This window comes from Telopea speciosissima, chromosome 11, assembly GCF_018873765.1.
Source record: "Telopea speciosissima isolate NSW1024214 ecotype Mountain lineage chromosome 11, Tspe_v1, whole genome shotgun sequence".
Lineage (NCBI taxonomy): Eukaryota > Viridiplantae > Streptophyta > Magnoliopsida > Proteales > Proteaceae > Telopea > Telopea speciosissima.
The window spans coordinates 6939910-6960879 of NC_057926.1; the positions used below are offsets into that span (position 1 = coordinate 6939910).

At 37.7% G+C, this 20970-nt stretch overlaps 1 protein-coding gene across 1 annotated transcript; it reads left to right on the top strand.

Annotated features, from left to right (window-relative positions):
- The first annotated feature begins 12614 nt into the window (after nucleotides 1–12614).
- On the top strand, nucleotides 12615–15588 carry LOC122644722 (probable LRR receptor-like serine/threonine-protein kinase At3g47570). The gene is made up of 2 exons (XM_043838115.1): nucleotides 12615–12966; nucleotides 13057–15588. The coding sequence occupies exons 1-2, from the start codon at nucleotides 12615–12617 to the stop codon at nucleotides 15498–15500; spliced, it is 2796 nt and encodes a 931-aa protein (XP_043694050.1). The 3' UTR covers nucleotides 15501–15588.
- Nucleotides 15589–20970: the final 5382 nt, after the last annotated feature.

The window sequence follows — 20970 nt, forward strand, 5'->3', positions numbered from 1 at the left end:
CGCACCTTCATTTCGTACGGTGTCATATTTTATGAGACTATTTTCCCCTTTCCCTCCCTTATTATGGACACCCTCCCTCTGTCCTCCTTCCCTGCTCTTGACATCGTCCCCTCCCACAGGACCCCCATTGTTACCCCTACCTCCCCTACGGTTTCACCTCCTTCCCCTCCGTCTTTTCCCTCTCCCTTGTTCCCTTCCCCACCCTCCCCATGACGCTCTACTCGCCCCCACACTAAACCTGTTCGCCATAAGGACTATGTTTGTTCCTCCGCCACAACATCGTACTCCACCTCTTCACCGTCTTCAGCGATGGGTATTTCTTCCGACCCTCTTCCTCATTTTATTTCTTATGATAATCTCTCCCAACCCCATTTTGCTTTCATTTCGCCATAGTTCGATCATGGACCTACCACTTACATTGAGGCCTCTAAGCACCCCCATTGGCGTCATGCTATGGAGGATGAAAGTAATGCCCTTGAATGGAATGACACTTGGTCTTTGCGGCTCTCTCCCGCAGTAAACAACCGATTGATTGTAAATGGGTCTATAAGGTCAAGCGTCGTCTTGATGGCAGCATTAAGCATTACAAGGCTCATCTCATTGCCAAAGGCTATACACAACAAGAGGGTTTGGACTACACTAACACCTTTGCCCCTGTTGTAAAGTTACCCAAGGTTTGCACTTTTCTTACGCTTACGCGTGATCCGTGGTTGGCATCTCCATCAATTGGATGTCAACTATGCTTTTCTCCATGGTGAGCTTCATGAAGAGATTTACATGAAACTTCCCCAGGTTATCCAAAGCAGGGGAGAGAGTCAATTTTACAAACTAAAGAAGTCATCGTATGGCCTTTAGCAGTGCTTCCCGCAATTGGTTTGCCACTCTCTCCGGGGCCCTTACTACACTGGTTATCGCTAATCTTCGCCAATCATTCCCTCTTCACCATGACTACCACCTCTAGTTTCACCAAAGATCTTGATCTATGTTGATGAAATTTTTGTCGCTGGGGATAATGCCTCCGTCATCCAAGGCCTTGTTACCTCTCTTGATAAGCTTTTCCACTTGAAGGATATTGGTAGCCTCAAATGTTTCCTTGGCATTGAGGTTGCACGGAACCCGTCTGGTATTTTCATCTTAGGTTTTACCCTTCCTCTATGCTGCAAACATTAATACATGGTGAGTTATTTCTTGGAAATGAGAAATTCTTCCCTTTAAGACCGGTATGCTACCCGCCAAGCCTCGTTGAATCCTTTTCTAAATCCATGGATCAAGAATCACTCTTGTTGCCTACCATGGCATGACATGCCAATTTTATGGGGGCTTGATGATCCATCACCCTATCGACGATTGATTTGGCAATTGATCTATCTCACCGCCACTCGTCCAAACATTGCCTATGCGATTACTACTCTCGCTAGTACATGCAAGCACCATGTGAGCCTCACACCGATGCCTTCTCTCTTGTGTTCTTCGTTATTACCTTAAGTCGGCCTTTGGTACTAGTCTATTTTTCTCCTCCACTAGAGCCCTCGCTAAGCCTCCTCTCCTGGTACCTTATCAAAAATCCGTTAACGACTACGGGATTGGGCAATCCATATGAGATGTGCTCTTCCTGACAATCCAATTTGGGCCATCAATCCGCATAGGAGACAAGTTATTTCCTTGGTAACTAGCCCCTTCGTTCTATTGTCCAAGAACCAATGTTGCACGGCCATGCCCGGGCCCTTCTCGAGATACAAAGCTTTTGACTGAGTGAGTATCGTTCCATGGTCCACTCCAATTGTGAACTCGTCTGGTTTGACAATCTTCTCTACGATCTTGGTATTTCGTCCGTGGCCCCATGCGCCTCTTCTGTGATAGTCAAGAAGCTTTACACAATGCTGCAAACCCCGTCTACCATGAGTGTACCAAACACATAGAGATTGATTGTCATGTGGTCCGTGAACGCATTTAGTCTGGTTGTCTTTCTAAGGCCCATGTCCTCTCTCGCATGCAGCTTGCAGATATCTTCACCAAGGCTTTAGGTTGTGACACTTTCCACTTTCTCATGTCCAAGTTGGGCGTTCTGGATATCCATGCTCTAACTTGAGGGGGAGTATTAGCGGGTTTACTAGAGGGAACCCACACTCATACATCTAACTGCCCTCCTCTAGGCTCCTTTTCCTTTTATATTTCTCTCCTTTTTTTATAGTTTCCTATTTCTTTTATATCTCTTCTATCTAATCCCTTCACTAAAGGGATCCTTCTCTTAATCGGGTATGTTAAAACCCTTCACAGAATATTGAAAATACACAACTTCTTCCTCTTTTGCGTGTTACTTCACAATAAATAACTCAAGAGGGGTCATATAAATCACTTTCAATAAAACACATCTTACAATCATATGGGATACATATATGATCATATTTAGTGTCCTTAAAGCAATAGTTGAGAATCCCACTCACCTTCCAATAACATCCAAGACCTTTAATTCACCCAATAATTCTTGAAGTCCTACTAAGGATCCAATTCAATGGGAGATCTTTTGTAGTCAAAGACTGACTACCATGTTAATTGCATCCCCAACATCATCAAACTTTTCGAACACTCAAAATTGGGGTTTGACAATCGACCGTTACATCGACCATCACAAATAGAATGCCCCTTCAGTCTGCTATCTCCATTGCATACAGAGCAATCCCATGAGTTGGGAAAGAGCTATTACTGCACTTGCACTATATCCACTTGGGTCTTCAACTCCAATCCTAAAGAAAGAGGTTGAATATAGTAGAAGACCATAACTTATTAACTATAGACATGGATGGTTCGCTCTTTCTCCTCTTTCTTTTGCATCTAAAATTGAGATATCTCTATGTCAAGCACAACCCTGTTTCTTTTAACAAAGGACAAGACAATTGAGAGCGTGCCTTCAGTTCCTTGGGTATAATTTTCTGATGTTGCTATATTACAATTGAATGGAATTGCTTTTCTTCGTCATATTTGGAAAACCAGATTTTTTGACTTGACTCGTGGTTTAGAAAAACCTGGTGACTCGGCCTTGTCAAACCAGGTCAAGGGGTGTCATGGTTAATGTATAAATTAGTAAAAAATTAGAAAAATAAAGAAAAGACATGGGAAAAAAATAGAATCACATATCAATGGATTTTGAGTCTATACCATTAAACAAGAGAAGGGAGAGGGGGAGAGGAGGAGTGGAGGGTTTCTTACTATTTTAGAATACAAATTTACTATATTACTCAACTCAGTTTCTAAGTAAATCATCTTTGTTATGGACAATGCTCCATGTGCTAATGTGTCCAGCTCATCACCTGTGATGTAGCCTGTCAGTTAGATGTCATGTGCACAGTTGTTAGTATTTAGTTATTGGTTAGCTATCATTGATGTGTATATATACTGATGTAAGCCTTGGTTAATATTAATGAAAGATAATCAGTTTCTGTATATGGTATCAGAGCCTCGTCTCTAATGAGTTTTCTTTTCAGTTTTCTTTCTTTCTTGATTTTTCGTTCCTAGTTCTTGACTTTCGTTCCTGTTTCTTGATGGCCCTTCCATCTTCTCTGGCGACAATGGAGTCTTGGACGGCGTCTTCGCTGCTGATTTCCACCAGTGTTTTGCCTCAGCTTCCTTTGAACCTCAACTCCACCAATTATCTGTTGTGGAGAGCCCAATTTCTTCCTCTCCTGCGAGGCTATAACCTGTTGGGTTACGTTGATGGATTGTTCTCTCGACCATCGGAGGATGGTGATTCTACGGCTGCTATGCTATGGGAACGTCAAGATCAATTGATCTTCAGCTAGATTATCTCATTGCTTTCTGAATCCACCATTTCTCATGTTGTCAGTGCGACGACTTGTTGTGATGATTGGAGTATTCTGGCGAGGGTCTTTGATCCTTCCTCTCGCACTCGTATCATGTATCTGAAAGATCGGCTTTTATGTCTTCAACGCGGGAGCAACACTGTGACAGATTATCTTCTTTCTGTCCGATCCATTGCGGACATCTGGCGACGATTGATCAGCCGGTTGGCGAGGAGGATCTTGTGTTGGCGGTGCTGCGAGGGCTTGGTCTGGAGTTTCGTGATTTTGCCACCTCTATTCGCCTGTGTCCGACCCCAGTCTCCTTTGTTGAGCTCTCTGGTTTGCTTCTTAGCCATGAGAACTTTCTGAAGTCCTCGTCGGAGTTCGCTACTTAGTTTTCTACTGCAAATCTTGCCTCGACTTCTAGATCAGGCTCCTCTGATTCAATGGCAAATACTAGATCTGGTTCTACGTTCAACCAGCGACGCTCTGCTTTTCGTGGCAACAAGTTCCGTGGTAATTGACGTTATTATCGCCAATCTGATCAAGGCGATCATGGCACTCATTGTTCTGATTCACAGAACAACTCTCGTGCCTCTGATCAGTTTGCACGCTAGCACCCTGTGCCTCGTCGATATGCCTCTCCATCTTCACCTCCGGCCTCGTCCATGCCTGGTTTACTGTGTCAGATCTTTCATCAGGAGGGTCACCTAGCTTCCAACTGCCCCCAGCGTTTTAATCACGCCTTAGTTGGTACTTGTTTCTTCACTGATTCTTCCTCTTCTCCATTTCTTTGGCTTTTAGATAGTGGATCTAATAACCATCTTACTGCAGACATTACTAATCTTGCCATTAGTTCACCTTATTCTGGTCCTAACCAGATCATAATCGGTAATGGTACTCCCTTGTCCATTTCAGCTTTTGGATCTTCTACTATTACTAGTTCTGGTCACTCCTTCTCCTTGATAATTTGTTATATGTTCCTGGTATAAAGAGGAATTTACTCTCTACCAGTTGGTTATGTGCTCACAATGATGTTCATATTGAGTTTCATTCTTCATTTTTCTTGGTTAAGGACAATCAAACGAGCAGGACTCTGTTTCACGGCCTGAATAACATTAATGGCCTGTACGAGATCGCCTCATCCAGTCCATTCTCTGCTGTACAAGCTCTGTTATCGAATTGGCATTGCCGTCTTGGGCGCCCGTCCTTCAAGACTGTGTACGAGCAGGCTCATACTGATGTAATTCTTGGTTAATATTAATGAAAGATAATCAATTTCTCTATAATACTGAGTAAAAATACTGAGTCATATTTGAGTTAGATGATTTATGATCGAGTCTCATCATTTTTAACCTTGACCTAGTCTACATGACTCTTGACCAGTGTTTCTAAAATTTTAACTCGACCTAATCAAAACATGGTTTCCCTGCATTGTTTTTCATGTGTAAATTTTCTGTTTACAAGTTGAGGGAGCTACTAAATAAAGGTGTCAAACGGTTCGGTTTGATTCAGTGCAAGTTTTTTTAGGTAAAACCAAAACTGAAACCGAACCATCTTACTAAATGGTTTCACATGTTGAAACAGGAATCCTTTATAAACAGTTTTATAAGTTTTTTTAAAAAATATTTTTTTATCAAACAGCTACTTTCTATTACACGTCATTTAATTTTTTATTAAAATGAATATATGAATTGAATTCTTATATGTTTTCTTTAAATAATTGTTTATTTGTACCATTACATATTTACTAATTATTTATTATTATCACTAATGGTTAATTATTGCTAGTACATATTAATAGTAATTGTTTTGGTTTAAACTGTTTGGTTTGATTTAAACCGTTTAACGAAACAGTCTCAATTTTAAAACAAAAACCGAACCATTTCTAAAACAGTTTCACAGTTTTAGTGTAAACGGCTCGATTTGGGTTTGATGAGCTAAAAGGGCAGAGAAGGTGAGATATATTGACGTCTAGCATTTCCCTGAGCTTCCCATCCCTGAGATTCTACACGGCTTATAGGATCAGGCAATTGGATTGTTATAGAACTGTGAACATCCAACATATCTGAGCAGATATAGCCTGAAATCAAAAGCGTGTGCTACTTGCTGCTGCAAATAATGGAAAAGGTCTTGTAAACTTGGAACTTTTTGTGTGATAGAGCTGTGGAATCAGATCCAATAGTAGGTAGTGTTGAAGAATTTTCTTTGGGAATCAAAACATAGAGGGTAAGAAGGGAGAGAGAATGAACCAAATGGGCCACGAGACGGATATTCTATTGGAAGAATCTTGATAAAAATCTTCTGCCGTACTATAGGGTGTGTGCACATCCTGTCGCATAGTAGAGGTCATGTCTACCACGTGTGTGCTAGCTTGACACACATGGCACACGTGGCCTTTGCTGTGCCGCATGATGTGTACCGCAAACCCAATAGTATGACAGAGAATCCGGATTCTTGGGTTTGGGTTGGATCCGGTTCCTCTCTAGTGCACTTGTACGCTGCATGGTGTACAACGCACATTGTACGACTAGGGAACTCTGATCCACATGCTAACATACATCCCAATATGCTGGCGTGTGGATTGAGACCTCCCCAGCCACACGATGTGCGTTGCACACCGTGCCGCATGGGAGAAGAGCCCAATCCGTTGGGGTTGGGTGGAGACTGGAGAGGACAGATAGGCACAGGCTGGCGTGCCAATCTTTTCCCACAGAAAACTAAAAAGAAGAAGAATAAAGTCAAATATAACCATGAAGAAGATACCGATCTATCGTTTCTTAATGAATATGGAATGCTTGATATAAAGTACCCTGCATTTATTCTCTCTCTCTCTCATTGTTATATGAGATAAGATAAGTTTCCCAAGCATAAATGAAATATGTGGAGCACAAAGTGCGGAAAGGCCAGTGGAGCGCTGAGCTCAATAGACAGATAAAATATCTTAATATGCAGAGAACATGGATTTCATTAGAAGCTGTATTCTATATATTAAGAAAGAGAAGCAAAATAATGTGTCCGGAGTCCACACCCATCATCCATGTGATAGGTATGTTTAGCCATCTTCACCAAATCTGGATGGGAATCATAATCCCACTGTCGACGGATCCAATGCAACATGAACTTCTTATCACTCACAAGCAAGGTTTAAAAACTTGGGTTTCGATTAGGTTTTGACCTGGAGTTTTGCCTAGTCGAAATCAGGGATTTTTTTCCATTGATGGGGAAACCAGGGTTTCGACTCCAAAGCAAGGTTTTTTAGGTCTGATTTTTTGCAGGTTGCCTATTTTTCACATTTAAAATACAATCAATTAATTACATTCACCAAAAAAATCACTGAAAATGGTACTTGTGGTTATTGACTCAAGTTTACTAACGTATGCGCTGATATGATACAAACACTAAAGTGATGTTATAATTAGTTCACATAATTATAAAGTACTTGAACTCTAAATAAAACATTAAGATGCTCCTCTTTTTCCTTTTAAGAATGTAACATTGTCTATCATCATCCTTTCAATGGGTATCCTAAATATCTGCAGATGTATACACTTACGTGAGCGTCTAAAGTCGAGGTCTGAGTCTGACCTTTTACTCACATTTTTTGAGTTCAAACTTCTAAACTAAGATGCATAGCTACGAAGTCAAAATTCTGCTTGAATGGTGAGAATTGAATCGGTTCAAGAATTAGGAATCGACCAATGAATCGGTTTGATTTAAAATGAATTAGAAAAAGAAAATGACTATGAATCGACCAATTCAAATCCAATTTGGACTATCCGATTCCAATTCAGGTAATAACAATTAGGATTGGTGGAAATCGGAATAAGTGTCAGCCGATTCCAATCCAAATTGCCCGATTCCCCAATCCAATTCCCGATTTTTAAAATTATGAACTAAATACTTTCGACCCTTGATTATTAGATAAACCGTGGTGGTGGAAGCCAGAGTTAACTCTACAAGGTATTTATTTTATAAATTTTTATTCAAATGAAGGCTTGCGGTCGAGTTAGATGATTTTACAACCTAAAGAAGATAAGGTTCGACCAGGTTTCGACTAAAACTAGGTGTTTCAATCGAAACCTGGCCGAAACATGGTCGAAACAGTCGAGTTAAGGACGAAACCAAGGATTTTTAAAATTCCCCTTAGGTTTCGTCTCGGGTAGCCACGAAACCGAGTTGTCTCGACCAAAACCACAGGTTTCGATCAAGTTTTTGTTCCATGCTCACAAGTCACAACCAGGGTTTTAGTAATCGGTATCAGGAACAGAATCGGTCTCAGCTGATATCAATCAGATTCTGATTGAGATTGGCCCATATTGGACAGATCTGTCCCTGGTCTCTCATGTAAAAATCATTTTTTGTTTTACCATTTTAGCCTTGTTCTGTATCAATGAACTGATACATGATCGACTAAGAATCCATATCAGCCTTGGTTAATACCGGTTCAATCTGGCTGATTCCATCCATCTGATACCAAGTCCTCCTTTTTGTTCCATGCTCACATTTGGTCAATGGCAATTGAAAATTTAGGATCCAGACCCTCCGCTGCTGAGCTGCCCATCTTGCCGTGCTGCGCAGACACAGCAAGGCGCACAAGACCGCCTTACCTCTGATCGAGCGCCTTGCCCGAGTGGGGGTAAGGCGATCATTGCATGCCTTGTTGTGTTTGCATGTGTGCCGGGCAGCTCGGCAGCAGAGGATCCAAATTGGAAAATTTATCACTCACAAGTAACAATTGGTTGATTGCAACTAAAAAATTCTTTACGTTGATATTCCATGCATATTATAATTGCCATGAAGCCTATCTCATGGTCTAAGTAATAAGTGGAACGACTTTGACTTCCGAGGTCTAGCGTTTGATGGCATATTCCTTTTGTTGTTTAGCATTATCCTTTGAATAGGGTACTTTACTTTACTTTTCACTTAAAGACATTACAAGATTAGCTATCCTCCCACTACTCAAAATTAAAGTGCCATTGAGCCAAATCTCCAATGCAAGTCTCCATACGTGGCCATCAAGCCAAATCTATAAACAAGAAAAAGATAAAACGAGAATAAAGTCATGTATAAACATGAAGAAGATATTCTATCGTTTCTTGATTAATGAATATGGAATAAAAAACAATCATGAAAGAGATATTCTATCATTTCTTAATGAATATGGAATGTATGATATGTAGTACTCTCTTCCTCTTTCAATTCTCTATATTTGTTGTCATTATATGGGATACGTTTCATTTCCCATGCATAAATGAAATATGTAAAGCACAAAGTGCGGAAAGCCCAGTAGAACTTAGCTCAATAGCCAGATGAAAGTGAGAATTATATCAGTCAAACTAAAGAAATATCTTAATATGCAGAGAACATGGGGCAATAAGACTACTTAGAAGCTATTTTCTATATTAAGAAAGATAAGCAAAATAATGTGTCTAGACTCCAGACTCCAGACTCCAAGAAGATACTCTATCGTTTCTTGATTAATGAATATGGAATAAAAAACAACCATGAAGGATATACTCTATCATTTCTCAATGAATATGGAATGCATGATATGTAGTACTCTCTTCCTCTTTCTCTATATTAATTTGTTGTTATTATATGGGATACGTTTCGTTTCCCATGCATAAATGAAATATGTAAAGCACAAAGTACGGAAAGCCTAGTGGAGCTTAGCTCAATAGCCACATGAAAGTGAGAATTATATCGGTCCAACTAAAGGAACATCTTAATATGCAGAGATCATGGGGCAATAAGACTGCTTAGAAGCTGTTTTCTATATTAAGAAAGATAAGCAAAATAATGTGTCTAGACTTCAGACTCCAGACTCCAGACTCCAAGAATCCAAGAAGTCAAGAAGATACTCTATCATTTCTTGATTAATGAATATATAATAAAAAACAACCATGAAGGAGATACTCTATCATTTCTTAATGAATATGGAATGCATGATATGTAGTACTCTCTTCCTCTTTGTCTATATTTGTTGTTATTATATGGGATACGTTTCGTTTCGCATGCATAAATGAAATATGCAAAGCACAAAGTGCGGAAAACCTAGTGGAGCTTAGCTCAATAGCCACATGAAAGTGAGAATTATATCGGTCCAACTAAAGGAATATCTTAATATGCAGAGATCATGGGGCAATAAGACTACTTAGAAGCTGTTTTCTATAGTAAGAAAGATAAGCACAATAATGTGTCTAGACTCCAGACTCCAGACTCCGGACTCCAAGAAGTCAAGAAGATACTCTATCGTTTCTTGATTAATGAATATAGAATAAAAAACAACCATGAAGGAGATACTCTATCATTTCTTAATGAATATGGAATGTATGATATGTAGTACTCTCTTCCTCTTTCAATTCTCTATATTTGTTGTCATTAAATGGGATACGTTTCGTTTTCCATGCATAAATGAAATATGTAAAGCACAAAGTGCGGAAAGCCGAGTGGAACTTAGCTCAATAGCCAGATGAAAGTGAGAATTATATCAGCCAAACTAAAGAAATATCTTAATATGCAGAGAACATGGGGCAATAAGACTACTTAGAAGCTATTTTCTATATTAAGAAAGATAAGCAAAATAATGTGTCTAGACTCCAGACTCCAGACTCCAAGAAGATACTCTATCGTTTCTTGATTAATGAATATGGAATAAAAAACAACCATGAAGGAGATACTCTATCATTTCTCAATGAATATGGAATGCATGATATGTAGTACTCTCTTCCTCTTTCTCTATATTAATTTGTTGTTATTATATGGGATACGTTTCGTTTCCCATGCATAAATGAAATATGTAAAGCACAAAGTGCGGAAAGCCTAGTGGAGCTTAGCTCAATAGCCACATGAAAGTGAGAATTATATCGGTCCAACTAAAGGAATATCTTAATATGCAGAGATCATGGGGCAATAAGACTACTTAGAAGCTGTTTTCTATATTAAGAAAGATAAGCAAAATAATGTGTCTAGACTTCAGACGCCAGACTCCAGACTCCAAGAATCCAAGAAGTCAAGAAGATACTCTATCGTTTCTTGATTAATGAATATGGAATAAAAAACAACCATGAAGGAGATACTCTATCATTTCTTAATGAATATGGAATGCATGATATGTAGTACTCTCTTCCTCTTTCTCTATATTTGTTGTTATTATATGGGATACGTTTCGTTTCCCATGCATAAATGAAATATGCAAAGCACAAAGTGCGGAAAGCCTAGTGGAGCTTAGCTCAATAGCCACATGAAAGTGAGAATTATATCGGCCCAATTAAAGGAATATCTTAATATGCAGAGATCATGGGGCAATAAGACTACTTAGAAGCTGTTTTCTATAGTAAGAAAGATAAGCACAATAATGTGTCTAGACTCCAGACTCCAGACTCCGGACTCCAAGAAGTCAAGAAGATACTCTATCGTTTCTTGATTAATGAATATAGAATAAAAAACAACCATGAAGGAGATACTCTATCATTTCTTAATGAATATGGAATGCATGATATGTAGTACTCTCTTCCTCTTTCTCTATATTTGTTGTTATTATATGGGATACGTTTCGTTTCCCATGCATAAATGAAATATGTAAAGCACAAAGTGCGGAAAGCCTAGTGGAGCTTAGCTCAATAGCCACATGAAAGTGAGAATTATATCGGTCCAACTAAAGGAATATCTTAATATGTGGAGATCATGGGGCAATAAGACTACTTAGAAGCTGTTTTCTATAGTAAGAAAGATAAGCACAATAATGTGTCTAGACTACAGACTCCAGACTCCAAGAAGTCAAGAAGATACTCTATCGTTTCTTGATTAATGAATATAAAATAAAAAACAACCATGAAGGAGATACTCTATCATTTCTTAATGAATATGGAATGCATGATATGTAGTAATCTCTTCCTCTTTCTCTATATTTGTTGTTATTATATGGGATATGTTTCGTTTCCCATGCATAAATGAAATATGTAAAGCACAAAGTGCGGAAAGCCCAGTAGAGCTTAGCTCAATAGCCACATGAAAGTGAGAATTATATGGGTCCAACTAAAGAAATATCTCAATATGCAAAGATCAAGGGGCAATAAGACTACTTAGAAGTTGTTTTCTATATTAAGAAAGATAAGCAAAATAATGTGTCTAGAATCTATACTCCAGACTCCAGACTCCACACCCATCGTCCATGTGTTAGGTATGACCAAATCTGAATGGGAATCATAATCCAACTGTTGACGGATCCAATGGAACGAGAGTTTCTTACCACTCACATGTCACAATCAGGATTTTAGTAATTGGTGTGAACGGTATCGGTATCGTTCTCGGTCAATTGATATCAATTCGATACCAATCCGTAGTGGCCCATATCGGATAAATCTGTCTTTGGTCTCATGTAAAAATCATTTTTTTTTATATACCATTTTAGCCTTATTCTGTATCAATTACTCGATAGGGGATAAGGTAGGAATCAATATCGACCTTGGCCAATATCGTTCCAATCCGGCCTGTTCCATCGATCCGATACCAATCCTTCCTTGTTCCTTGCTCACATTTGGTTACTGGCAACTGAAAATTTATCACTCACAAGTCACAATCGGTCCTGATTATAATTTCAAGGAAGCCTATCTCATGGTCTAAATAAATAATGAGAGGAACGACTTTGACTTTTTAGGTCTACGTTTGGTGGAATATTACCGTTGCTGCTTAATTAGCATTATCAACCTCACTAGCTATCCTTTTAAATATGATGATACTTACTAATTTTCTCTCAAACACATTATTAACATAGTAGCTATTCTATCTATCACAATTCAAAATTTGATTCTGATGGCACTTCAGCTTATTCTAGTTTTCATTCTCCTCTTTGGGAGCTCATTGAGGCTGCTAGAACCAGTCACCGCCAGTAGAAGATTGATTGTAGGGAGGAACGAGACAGATCGACTTGCTTCGGTGGAGTTAATACAGAAAAAAATTAGTATTCCATACGAAGGTATACCATACGGAGGAGTAAATTCTCTAAACAATTCCAACAATTACTACAACCGGGTGGGGATCAAATGTGGCCATCAACAACGACCAATCATTATCACCGGTGGAGAGAGCATACGGAGGAACAAGATAGATCAACTTGCTTTGGTGGAGTTCAAGAAACAAATTGATGATCCATACGGAGCACTGAGTTCTTGGAACGATTCCATCCATTTCTGCAACTGGGTAGGAATCACATGTGGCCATTGTCATTAACAACGGGTTATCAGCTTGGATTTAGGAGGAAATGGATTGAGAGGAAACATATCTCCTTCCATAGGGAATCTCACATTTTTGCATTCCCTCATCATTGAAAACAATAGATTCCATGGTAAAATCCCCCAAGAAATCGGTAATCTGATTCGACTACAAAACATTTCCTTTCAAAACAACAATCTCAAAGGAGAACTTCCAACCAGCTTGGCCAACTGCACTCGTTTGAGAGAAATATACTTCTCCTGTAACAATCTTGTGGGGAAGATTCCAGTTGAACTCACGTCTTTGTCAAAGCTAGAGGTAATTTCTATTTATCAAAATAGCTTAACAGGAGAAATACCAGCTTCTTTTGGGAACATTTCCTCCTTCCGAAGTATCACTTTGGATGCAAATGGACTGCAATGGAGCATTCCAGAATCCTTTGGTCAGCTAACAAACTTAAAAGTCCTTTCACTTTATAAAAACAAGTTATCTGGTATGTTCCCTGTCTCACTATATAACCTCTCCAGTCTTAAAATTATCTATCTCTCAGAAAACCAATTCCATGGGATCCTTCCACGAGACATAGGCTTTACTCTTCCAAAGCTCTATGCACTAGAAATTGGAAATAACCTTTTCTCAGGGAGATTTCCAAATTCCATCTCCAATATTTCAACACTGGGAATAATTGATTTCTGTCATAATAGTTTTATTGGACCAGTCCCCAGCAACTTGGCAGATCTTCAAAATCTTCGACTATTCTTTATTGCTGGAAATCAATGTGGAGGAGGTAAAGCTGGTGATTTAGATTTTGTAAATTCTTTGATCAATTGTACACATCTTGAAACTGTGGACCTACGCCTTAATGGTTTTGAGGGTACCCTTCCCAACTTTAAAGCCAATCTTTCAACACAACTCTCACAGCTTTATTTAGGAGATAATCGAATATCTGGAACCATTCCTGCTGATATTGAGAATCTCGTCAACTTAACCTTATTGGACATGACATATAACTTTCTCGAAGGTAATATTTCATCCAGTATAGGTAAGCTTCCAAAACTTCAAAAATTGCTCTTAAATGGAAATAGACTTTCAGGACAGATACCTTCCTCTATAGGCAATCTAACTCTTTTGTATGAACTCCATTTAGGAGCCAACAATTTGAATGCAAGCATTCCTTCCAGCCTTGGTAATTGTAAAAATTTACAATACCTAAACCTTGGTGACAATAACCTTCAAGGCCCAATACCTAAACAACTCTTTTGTATTTCCTCCTTATCAACATCTCTGAACTTATCTAATAATTCTCTGGTCGGTTCCCTACCAATAGAAATTGGTAACTTGAAGAGTCTTTCTACCATAGATGTCTCCAAAAACAAATTCTTCGGAGAAATCCCCTCCTCCATTGGTGATTGTAATAGTTTGGAACATCTTTATATGGGGAGTAATTTCTTTAAGGGAACCATTCCTCAATCGTTGACTCTTTTGAAGGGACTTCAAGATTTAGTTCTCTCACTCAACAACTTATCAGGGCAAATCCCAAAGGATCTAGAGAAACTTGTAGCCTTGCAGAGATTAAATTTGTCTTTCAATAATCTTGAGGGGGAGGTACCAACAAAAGGAATATTTGGAAATGCAAGTGCGGTTGAAGTGAATGGAAATGAGAAGCTTTGTGGGGGAATTGCAGAGTTACAATTGCCTACATGCACAAACCATGGATATACAAAACGAGAAAAGTCCAATGCTTTTGGATTAGTTGTGGCGATAATCAGTGCGGTTCTTGGTTTTCTTTTGATATCTTCTTTTCTTATTCTTTTTTGGATAAGAAGATCAAAAAGTAAACCTCCATCCACACCATTAATTGGTGACCTGTTCTTAAGGCTTTCTTACAAAGAGCTCTTTCAAGCTACTGGAGGATTTTCTTCAGCTAATTTCATTGGTTCCGGTAGTTTTGGCTCTGTATACAAAGGGATTATCGACCAGGATGAAACAATTGTCGCAGTCAAGGTACTCAACCTTCAAAATTCAAGAGTTTACAAGAGCTTTATGTCTGAATGCAAAGTATTAAGAAACATTCGACATCGAAATCTTGTCAAGATTATAACTTCCTGTTCAAGTCTTGATTCAAAAGGCAAAGATTTCAAAGCCCTTGTTTATGAGTTCATGCCCAATGGGAATCTAGATGATTGGTTGCATATGCCAATGGAGGTACATAATCACTCAAGGAATTTAAATCTTCTTCAAAGATTAAACATCGCAATTGATGTGGCTTCTGCATTGGATTACCTTCATTACCATTGTTATGCAACAATTGTTCATTGTGACTTGAAGCCAAGCAATATTCTACTTGACAATGATATGACTGCACATGTCGGTGATTTTGGTTTGGCGAGGTTACTTTTAGAACCTGACGACGATTCATCCCATGCTCAAAGCAGTACCATTGGGATAAAAGGATCTATTGGTTATGTTGCTCCAGGTAACAAATAAACTATACAATTTTATTTTGAGTGATCTATATATTAAATTTTGTTGTTGTTGATCTAATTTTCCTTTACCAAGTTGTTTTTGTCTATTCTAACCATAATCCACTGTAGGTTGTTAAACATGACCAAGTGATGATTTTAAAAAAGGGTCTAGATCTAAAGATTCTATTTATCATGGTTATATTTCAATTCAAACTATTATTGGATATTCAAATCATGTTCTGGACAGTTGATTGAGTATATCAACACACTTTTTTGTCTTAATTAGAGTAGATCATGGTTTTATCCATATTCATTTCAATTAGGAATTGGTTATACTATGAACACATTGGACCGAATTTAGATTGGATTCTTTTGAACATAATAAAATAATCATGGTTCCTAGATTGAAGAATTTACCACATATTTTGCTATGTTTGAATGACATGTTTACAATTTCCATATTTCAGACCGTATTTTCTAGTATTGTCAAAAAAAGTATGCAAATCTCTTATTGTAATATTAACTGCAAGTGGTTTCTAAATTTCAAAATATGGCATGGGTGGAAGGGCAACCATACAAGGGGATGTGTTTAGTTATGGGATCCTTTTATTGGAGATGTTCACAGGAAAAAGACCAACATATCATATGTTTATTGATGAGCTAAGTCTCCACAACTATGCAAAGGAAGGTTTACATGTACACGTGATGGAAATTTTAGATCCAACACTCCTACCCAATCAAGAACATAGTGGAGAAATTGAAGAGGATGCTATCAACAGAACTGAAGGTCTTAGTCATAGGACAGATAAATTGCAAGATTGCATAACATCAATAATTGAAATTGGACTTCAGTGCTCCATGGAATCACCAGGAGAGCGTATGCACATGAATGATGTTGTGATGGGACTACACTTAATTAAGGAAAATTTTCTTAAAGCATGAATCAATCGATACAGCGTAACTATGCCTGATTATAAGGTAATTCTAATTTATAAAGTTTTGAGTTATTATATTGTCTTGATCGCTTAATGCTCATGAAAAGCTGGGAAAAGAAAGTTTTAGATCATGCAACAAAGGTAGGTTGTTACAAATGTAGTTATCCTACTATATGTTGGCAATCTTTTAAGCATTTGATGATAATGGCTAACAATGGTCTTGGCATTTACAACTCTTGTGAGAAATGCCTATGACATGTTGATTGAATATTTTGAATGTGAATGGGTTTAAATTGTATGCACTTACTCTTTTCTTGATTTAAAAACTGAGATTATTCCTTGTTACTCATATATCATCAACTCTCTACAATTGAAAGAACTATGATTTGAAGCACGCTTAGCTATGTTACAATTGGATGTTATTACATATGGAGATCTAGGAATAATGTTTGTTTTTAGAAAAGCAGGTTGTCATCCTAAGAGTATTATGAGTAACTTGAGATGTTTTGTGGTTGTGCAGTATGTGGATTTCTGACCAGGTTCATGAGCAGTTGTAAGAATGGAAATTGATGAGCAACTATTGGAGTCTAATAGAAAAGAGACCATAACCAATTGGCTGATGGAAGACAGCCCTTCCTCTATTTTAACTCCATCAATTAGAGGTTAAAGAGCCTTTTGTCATCATTTCAATTTCTTTTTGTATGTATTTCCAAAGAACAATTAATATGGATAGCTCACCTATTAGCTTTCATTTGTCATAGGGATAACATATCTCAGCTTTCTTATGGTCAGGATTTTCTTTCGGAGCTTTTTGATGTGTTATTTCATAATATGAGTATTTGCATTTATGTGTTAGAAAAACCATGATTCCCCAATCCCATATCTCTGTATGAATATCTAGAACACAGTGAAGGAAATAAATAAACATGAGGGAGATGTGTACCTTTCACCACGTATGCTGATGAATAATAAATTAGACTACCCTTTTGTATATTGATGAAGAACACGAAGAACAATGTAAGTCATCGTATAAACTTGGATAACCGCAATGGGGATCTTCTACAGTCTCCTATTCTCCCGTCCACCTCTCTTTCTTGTGGAGAAAAGAGAACTGGTATTTATAATACTCCCCAAACCCTAACCCACTTCCACAATGGACCAGGCCAGTCCGGTCCATCTCAATAAAATAAATAGCAAGTCACATTAGCCCTTGTATTTCTTGATTCTCATCAATGATCGACCCGATAATTAATCAAGCCCACACATCGTCATTGAAAAATGTCGAACAATCTCCCACTTGGGTTAGATTAATTATAAAGTTATGATTATCAGATGTGACTATGGAATCTCAATACAGCTATAATGCTACTAAACTTTGATCCAGTTAACAAATATATTAATGTCAAGCAACCACAGAAAATACGCCTCAATATATGGCATAACACTTTCTAGAAGCTACAAACAAGGATTTACTTACTAACATGAACCGCCTTGAAATAAATTTTGTACAAGGAATGTCCTACATGTCTGTGATTAAATAAATATCATCATCATTCATTGTGGGTCCTCGAACATACCATGAGCATCATCATACTCATAAATTACCTTTGAACATCGTCATATTCGTAGGTAATCGAACGACTTGGCTTGTCACCAATCGAACATCCTTGGTTAGAAACATCCGAATGACTTGGCTCATCACCAATCGAACATCCTTGGTTGGAAACAGCCAAACGACTTGGCTCATCACCAATCGAACATCCTTGGTTAGAAATAACCGAACGACTTGGCTTATCACCAATCAAACATCCTTGGCTAGAAATAGCTGAATGACTTTGTTTATTTTCAATCGAACATCCTCAAGCCAAAATAGCCTTCAATACATCAAACGACATATGCATGCATGCAAATGCTCTTCATCACATCAAGCAGAAGCGTCATGATTAAAATGAAACATATATTTTCTAAGTTCTCTCACTTAACAAGCATATCATTCAAGTAGAGAAGAACTCCTACTCAACAACCATATCAAACAAGTAAAGAAGTCCTCCCACTGATCAAGAGAAACGAACAAATCAAATCAACCAAGTTTGAAAGTAAAGATTCAAACCATAAATTCTGCACCCCAAGAAGAACATAGAGAAGAGATTGAAGATGGTGCTATCAACAGAACTGAAGGTCCTAGTCATAGGATAGATAAATTGCAAGATTGCGTAACATCAATAATTGAAATTGCACTCCTGTTTTCCATGAAATCGCCAAGAGAACGTATGCAGATGAAAGATGTTGTGAGGGAACTACATTTAATCAAGGGAAATTTTCTTGAAGCATGAATCAATCAATACAGAGCAACTACACCTGATTAGAAGGTGATTCAAATTTATTAACTTTGTATAGTTATTGCTATGTCTTGATCGTTTAATGCTCATGAAGAAACTAGAAAAAAAGATTTTTTATATCATGCAGTAGTGGTAGGTTGTTACAAATGTTTTTATCGTATATCTTGGCAGCCTTTCAAGCATTTATGATAATGGCTAACTATGGTCTTGGCATAAGAAACTCTTGCGAGAAATACCTATGACATGTTGATTGAATATATATTACAATGGGATAAAATTCTGTGCTCTTACTCTTTCTTTGATTTCAAAACTGTAGTTATTCCTTGTTACTCATGTTAGGGATTTTAAAAGGTAGAACTCGTTCTTAAAAGCTAGCTATTAAGGAGAGGTTGTCCAGATCCTTATAAAACTCCTATATTACCCATTCATATATGATGTGAAACTATTTTTGCCTTATGCGTGGACATCCCAACAATATCCCCCTCCACCCGAAAAAACAAATGTGGAGGCCTAGAATGAAACCCGAGAATCCTTGGCCAAACGGGAATTTTATCGTCTCGGCTCAAATACCCCTTGTTAGAGACTTTACAAGGTAGAACTCATTCTTAAAAGCTAGCCTTTAAGGAGAGGGTGCCCAAGTCGTTATAAAACCCCATATTAACCATTCATATCTGATGTGAGACTATTTTTACCTTATGTATGGACATCTCAACAACTCACACATCATCGACTCTCTGGAGTTGAAAAACTATGATTTGATGCATGGTTAGTTATGTTATAATTACATGTATTAAATATTGAGAGCATGAAGAGTGTTTGTTTATAGAAAAGCGGGTTTTCATACTAAGAGTACTATAAATAACTTGAATTGTTTTATTGCTATGTAGTATGTGGACGGATTTCAATGAGTAGATTCAAAATCAGAAACAAGAATGAAAATTGATGAGAAATTGATGGACTTTGATACAGAGGAGACAATGACCGATTGTAAAAGAGTCTTTTATCCTCTTTTCAGTTTCTTTTCATATATGTATTTACATTGAACAACAAATGTTGGTAACTCTCTTGTTGGCTTTCATTTGCTAGAGGGATAACATATCTCAAGTTTCTTATGGTTTGGGTTTTCATGTCTAGCTTTTTGAAGTGTTATTTTTATAATATGAATGCTTGAATTTATGAGCTCTTAATTTCTGTAGTCATTATAAAATTTGTCATTTTCACATGAATATGAAGGGTTTTATAAAAAATATATATATATATATATGAATATGAAGGGGGAAAATAGTCACCAAAAAAGGGGGGGAGGAATAAAGTATGGATTTTATTATGGGATTTTGCTTCACTCCAATGCCAGTAGAATTTCTGATTCAGGTTAGAAGTGTCAATTCGGACAGTTCCGGCTAATAGGGACAGGTTTCATTGGTTCTACCTTTCTGGATCTAGGATTAGAAACGTCGCAGTTTAGTAATTAATTCCAAACCGACTAATTAATAATATGAAGGTCTGGTTCCAGTTCCTAATCGGTATTAGTTCTCAACCAATCTAAAGTCCAAAACGTCAGGACATAGAGCTCAAAGGAAATAGTTTTTAGCATATTGGGCCCCATAATCAATGTGACAAAATCAAACAAAATCTATGAAATCTAAATCCCATATACTTAATGGCCCATTTTAATATTAGTGCCAACACTGTATTTTGATACCTTAGGAGAATGTCTTGGCGATGATGATCAAGGCCCAGCTAATTCATGTAGTGATCAAATGGCAAGAATTACCATTTTACCCCTAATATAATGTTTATGCTCAAACCTCCTCAAATAGATTCAAACCTCATAAGACAACTTTATTTAACAATTTTAGATTCATGTGCAAAATTTCACCTAAATCTGCCACCTTTTGCAAAAATGACCATTTCATTCCCAATATTTTTTCTTGGTCCAAACACCTTGGGTTTGAGCCGAAAACTATTGATTTAGCCTCATATCTTTTTGAACCAACACAAAAAATTTCTTTCAAATCCAATGTCGTTTTGTACTTTTCTAATTGGAAAATGACTGTTTTACCATTGACATCTTTCCTCGGTAACTAGACCCACTGATTTGGCCTAAAACCCTTCAGATAGCCTTATATGACTGTTTTAAGCTCACACGTAAAATTTTGTCCAAATCCGATGTTATTTGGGCCTTGATCAGCGTTTGACATTGTTTTCATAGATTTCT

Bases quoted from the DNA above. Each gene is read 5' to 3' on its own strand.
- LOC122644722 (XM_043838115.1), top strand. From the start codon at position 12,615: ATGGCACTTCAGCTTATTCTAGTTTTCATTCTCCTCTTTGGGAGCTCA. The intron at 12,967-13,056 runs GTTCTTGGAACG...GCTTGGATTTAG, and splicing joins TGATCCATACGGAGCACTGA to GAGGAAATGGATTGAGAGGA.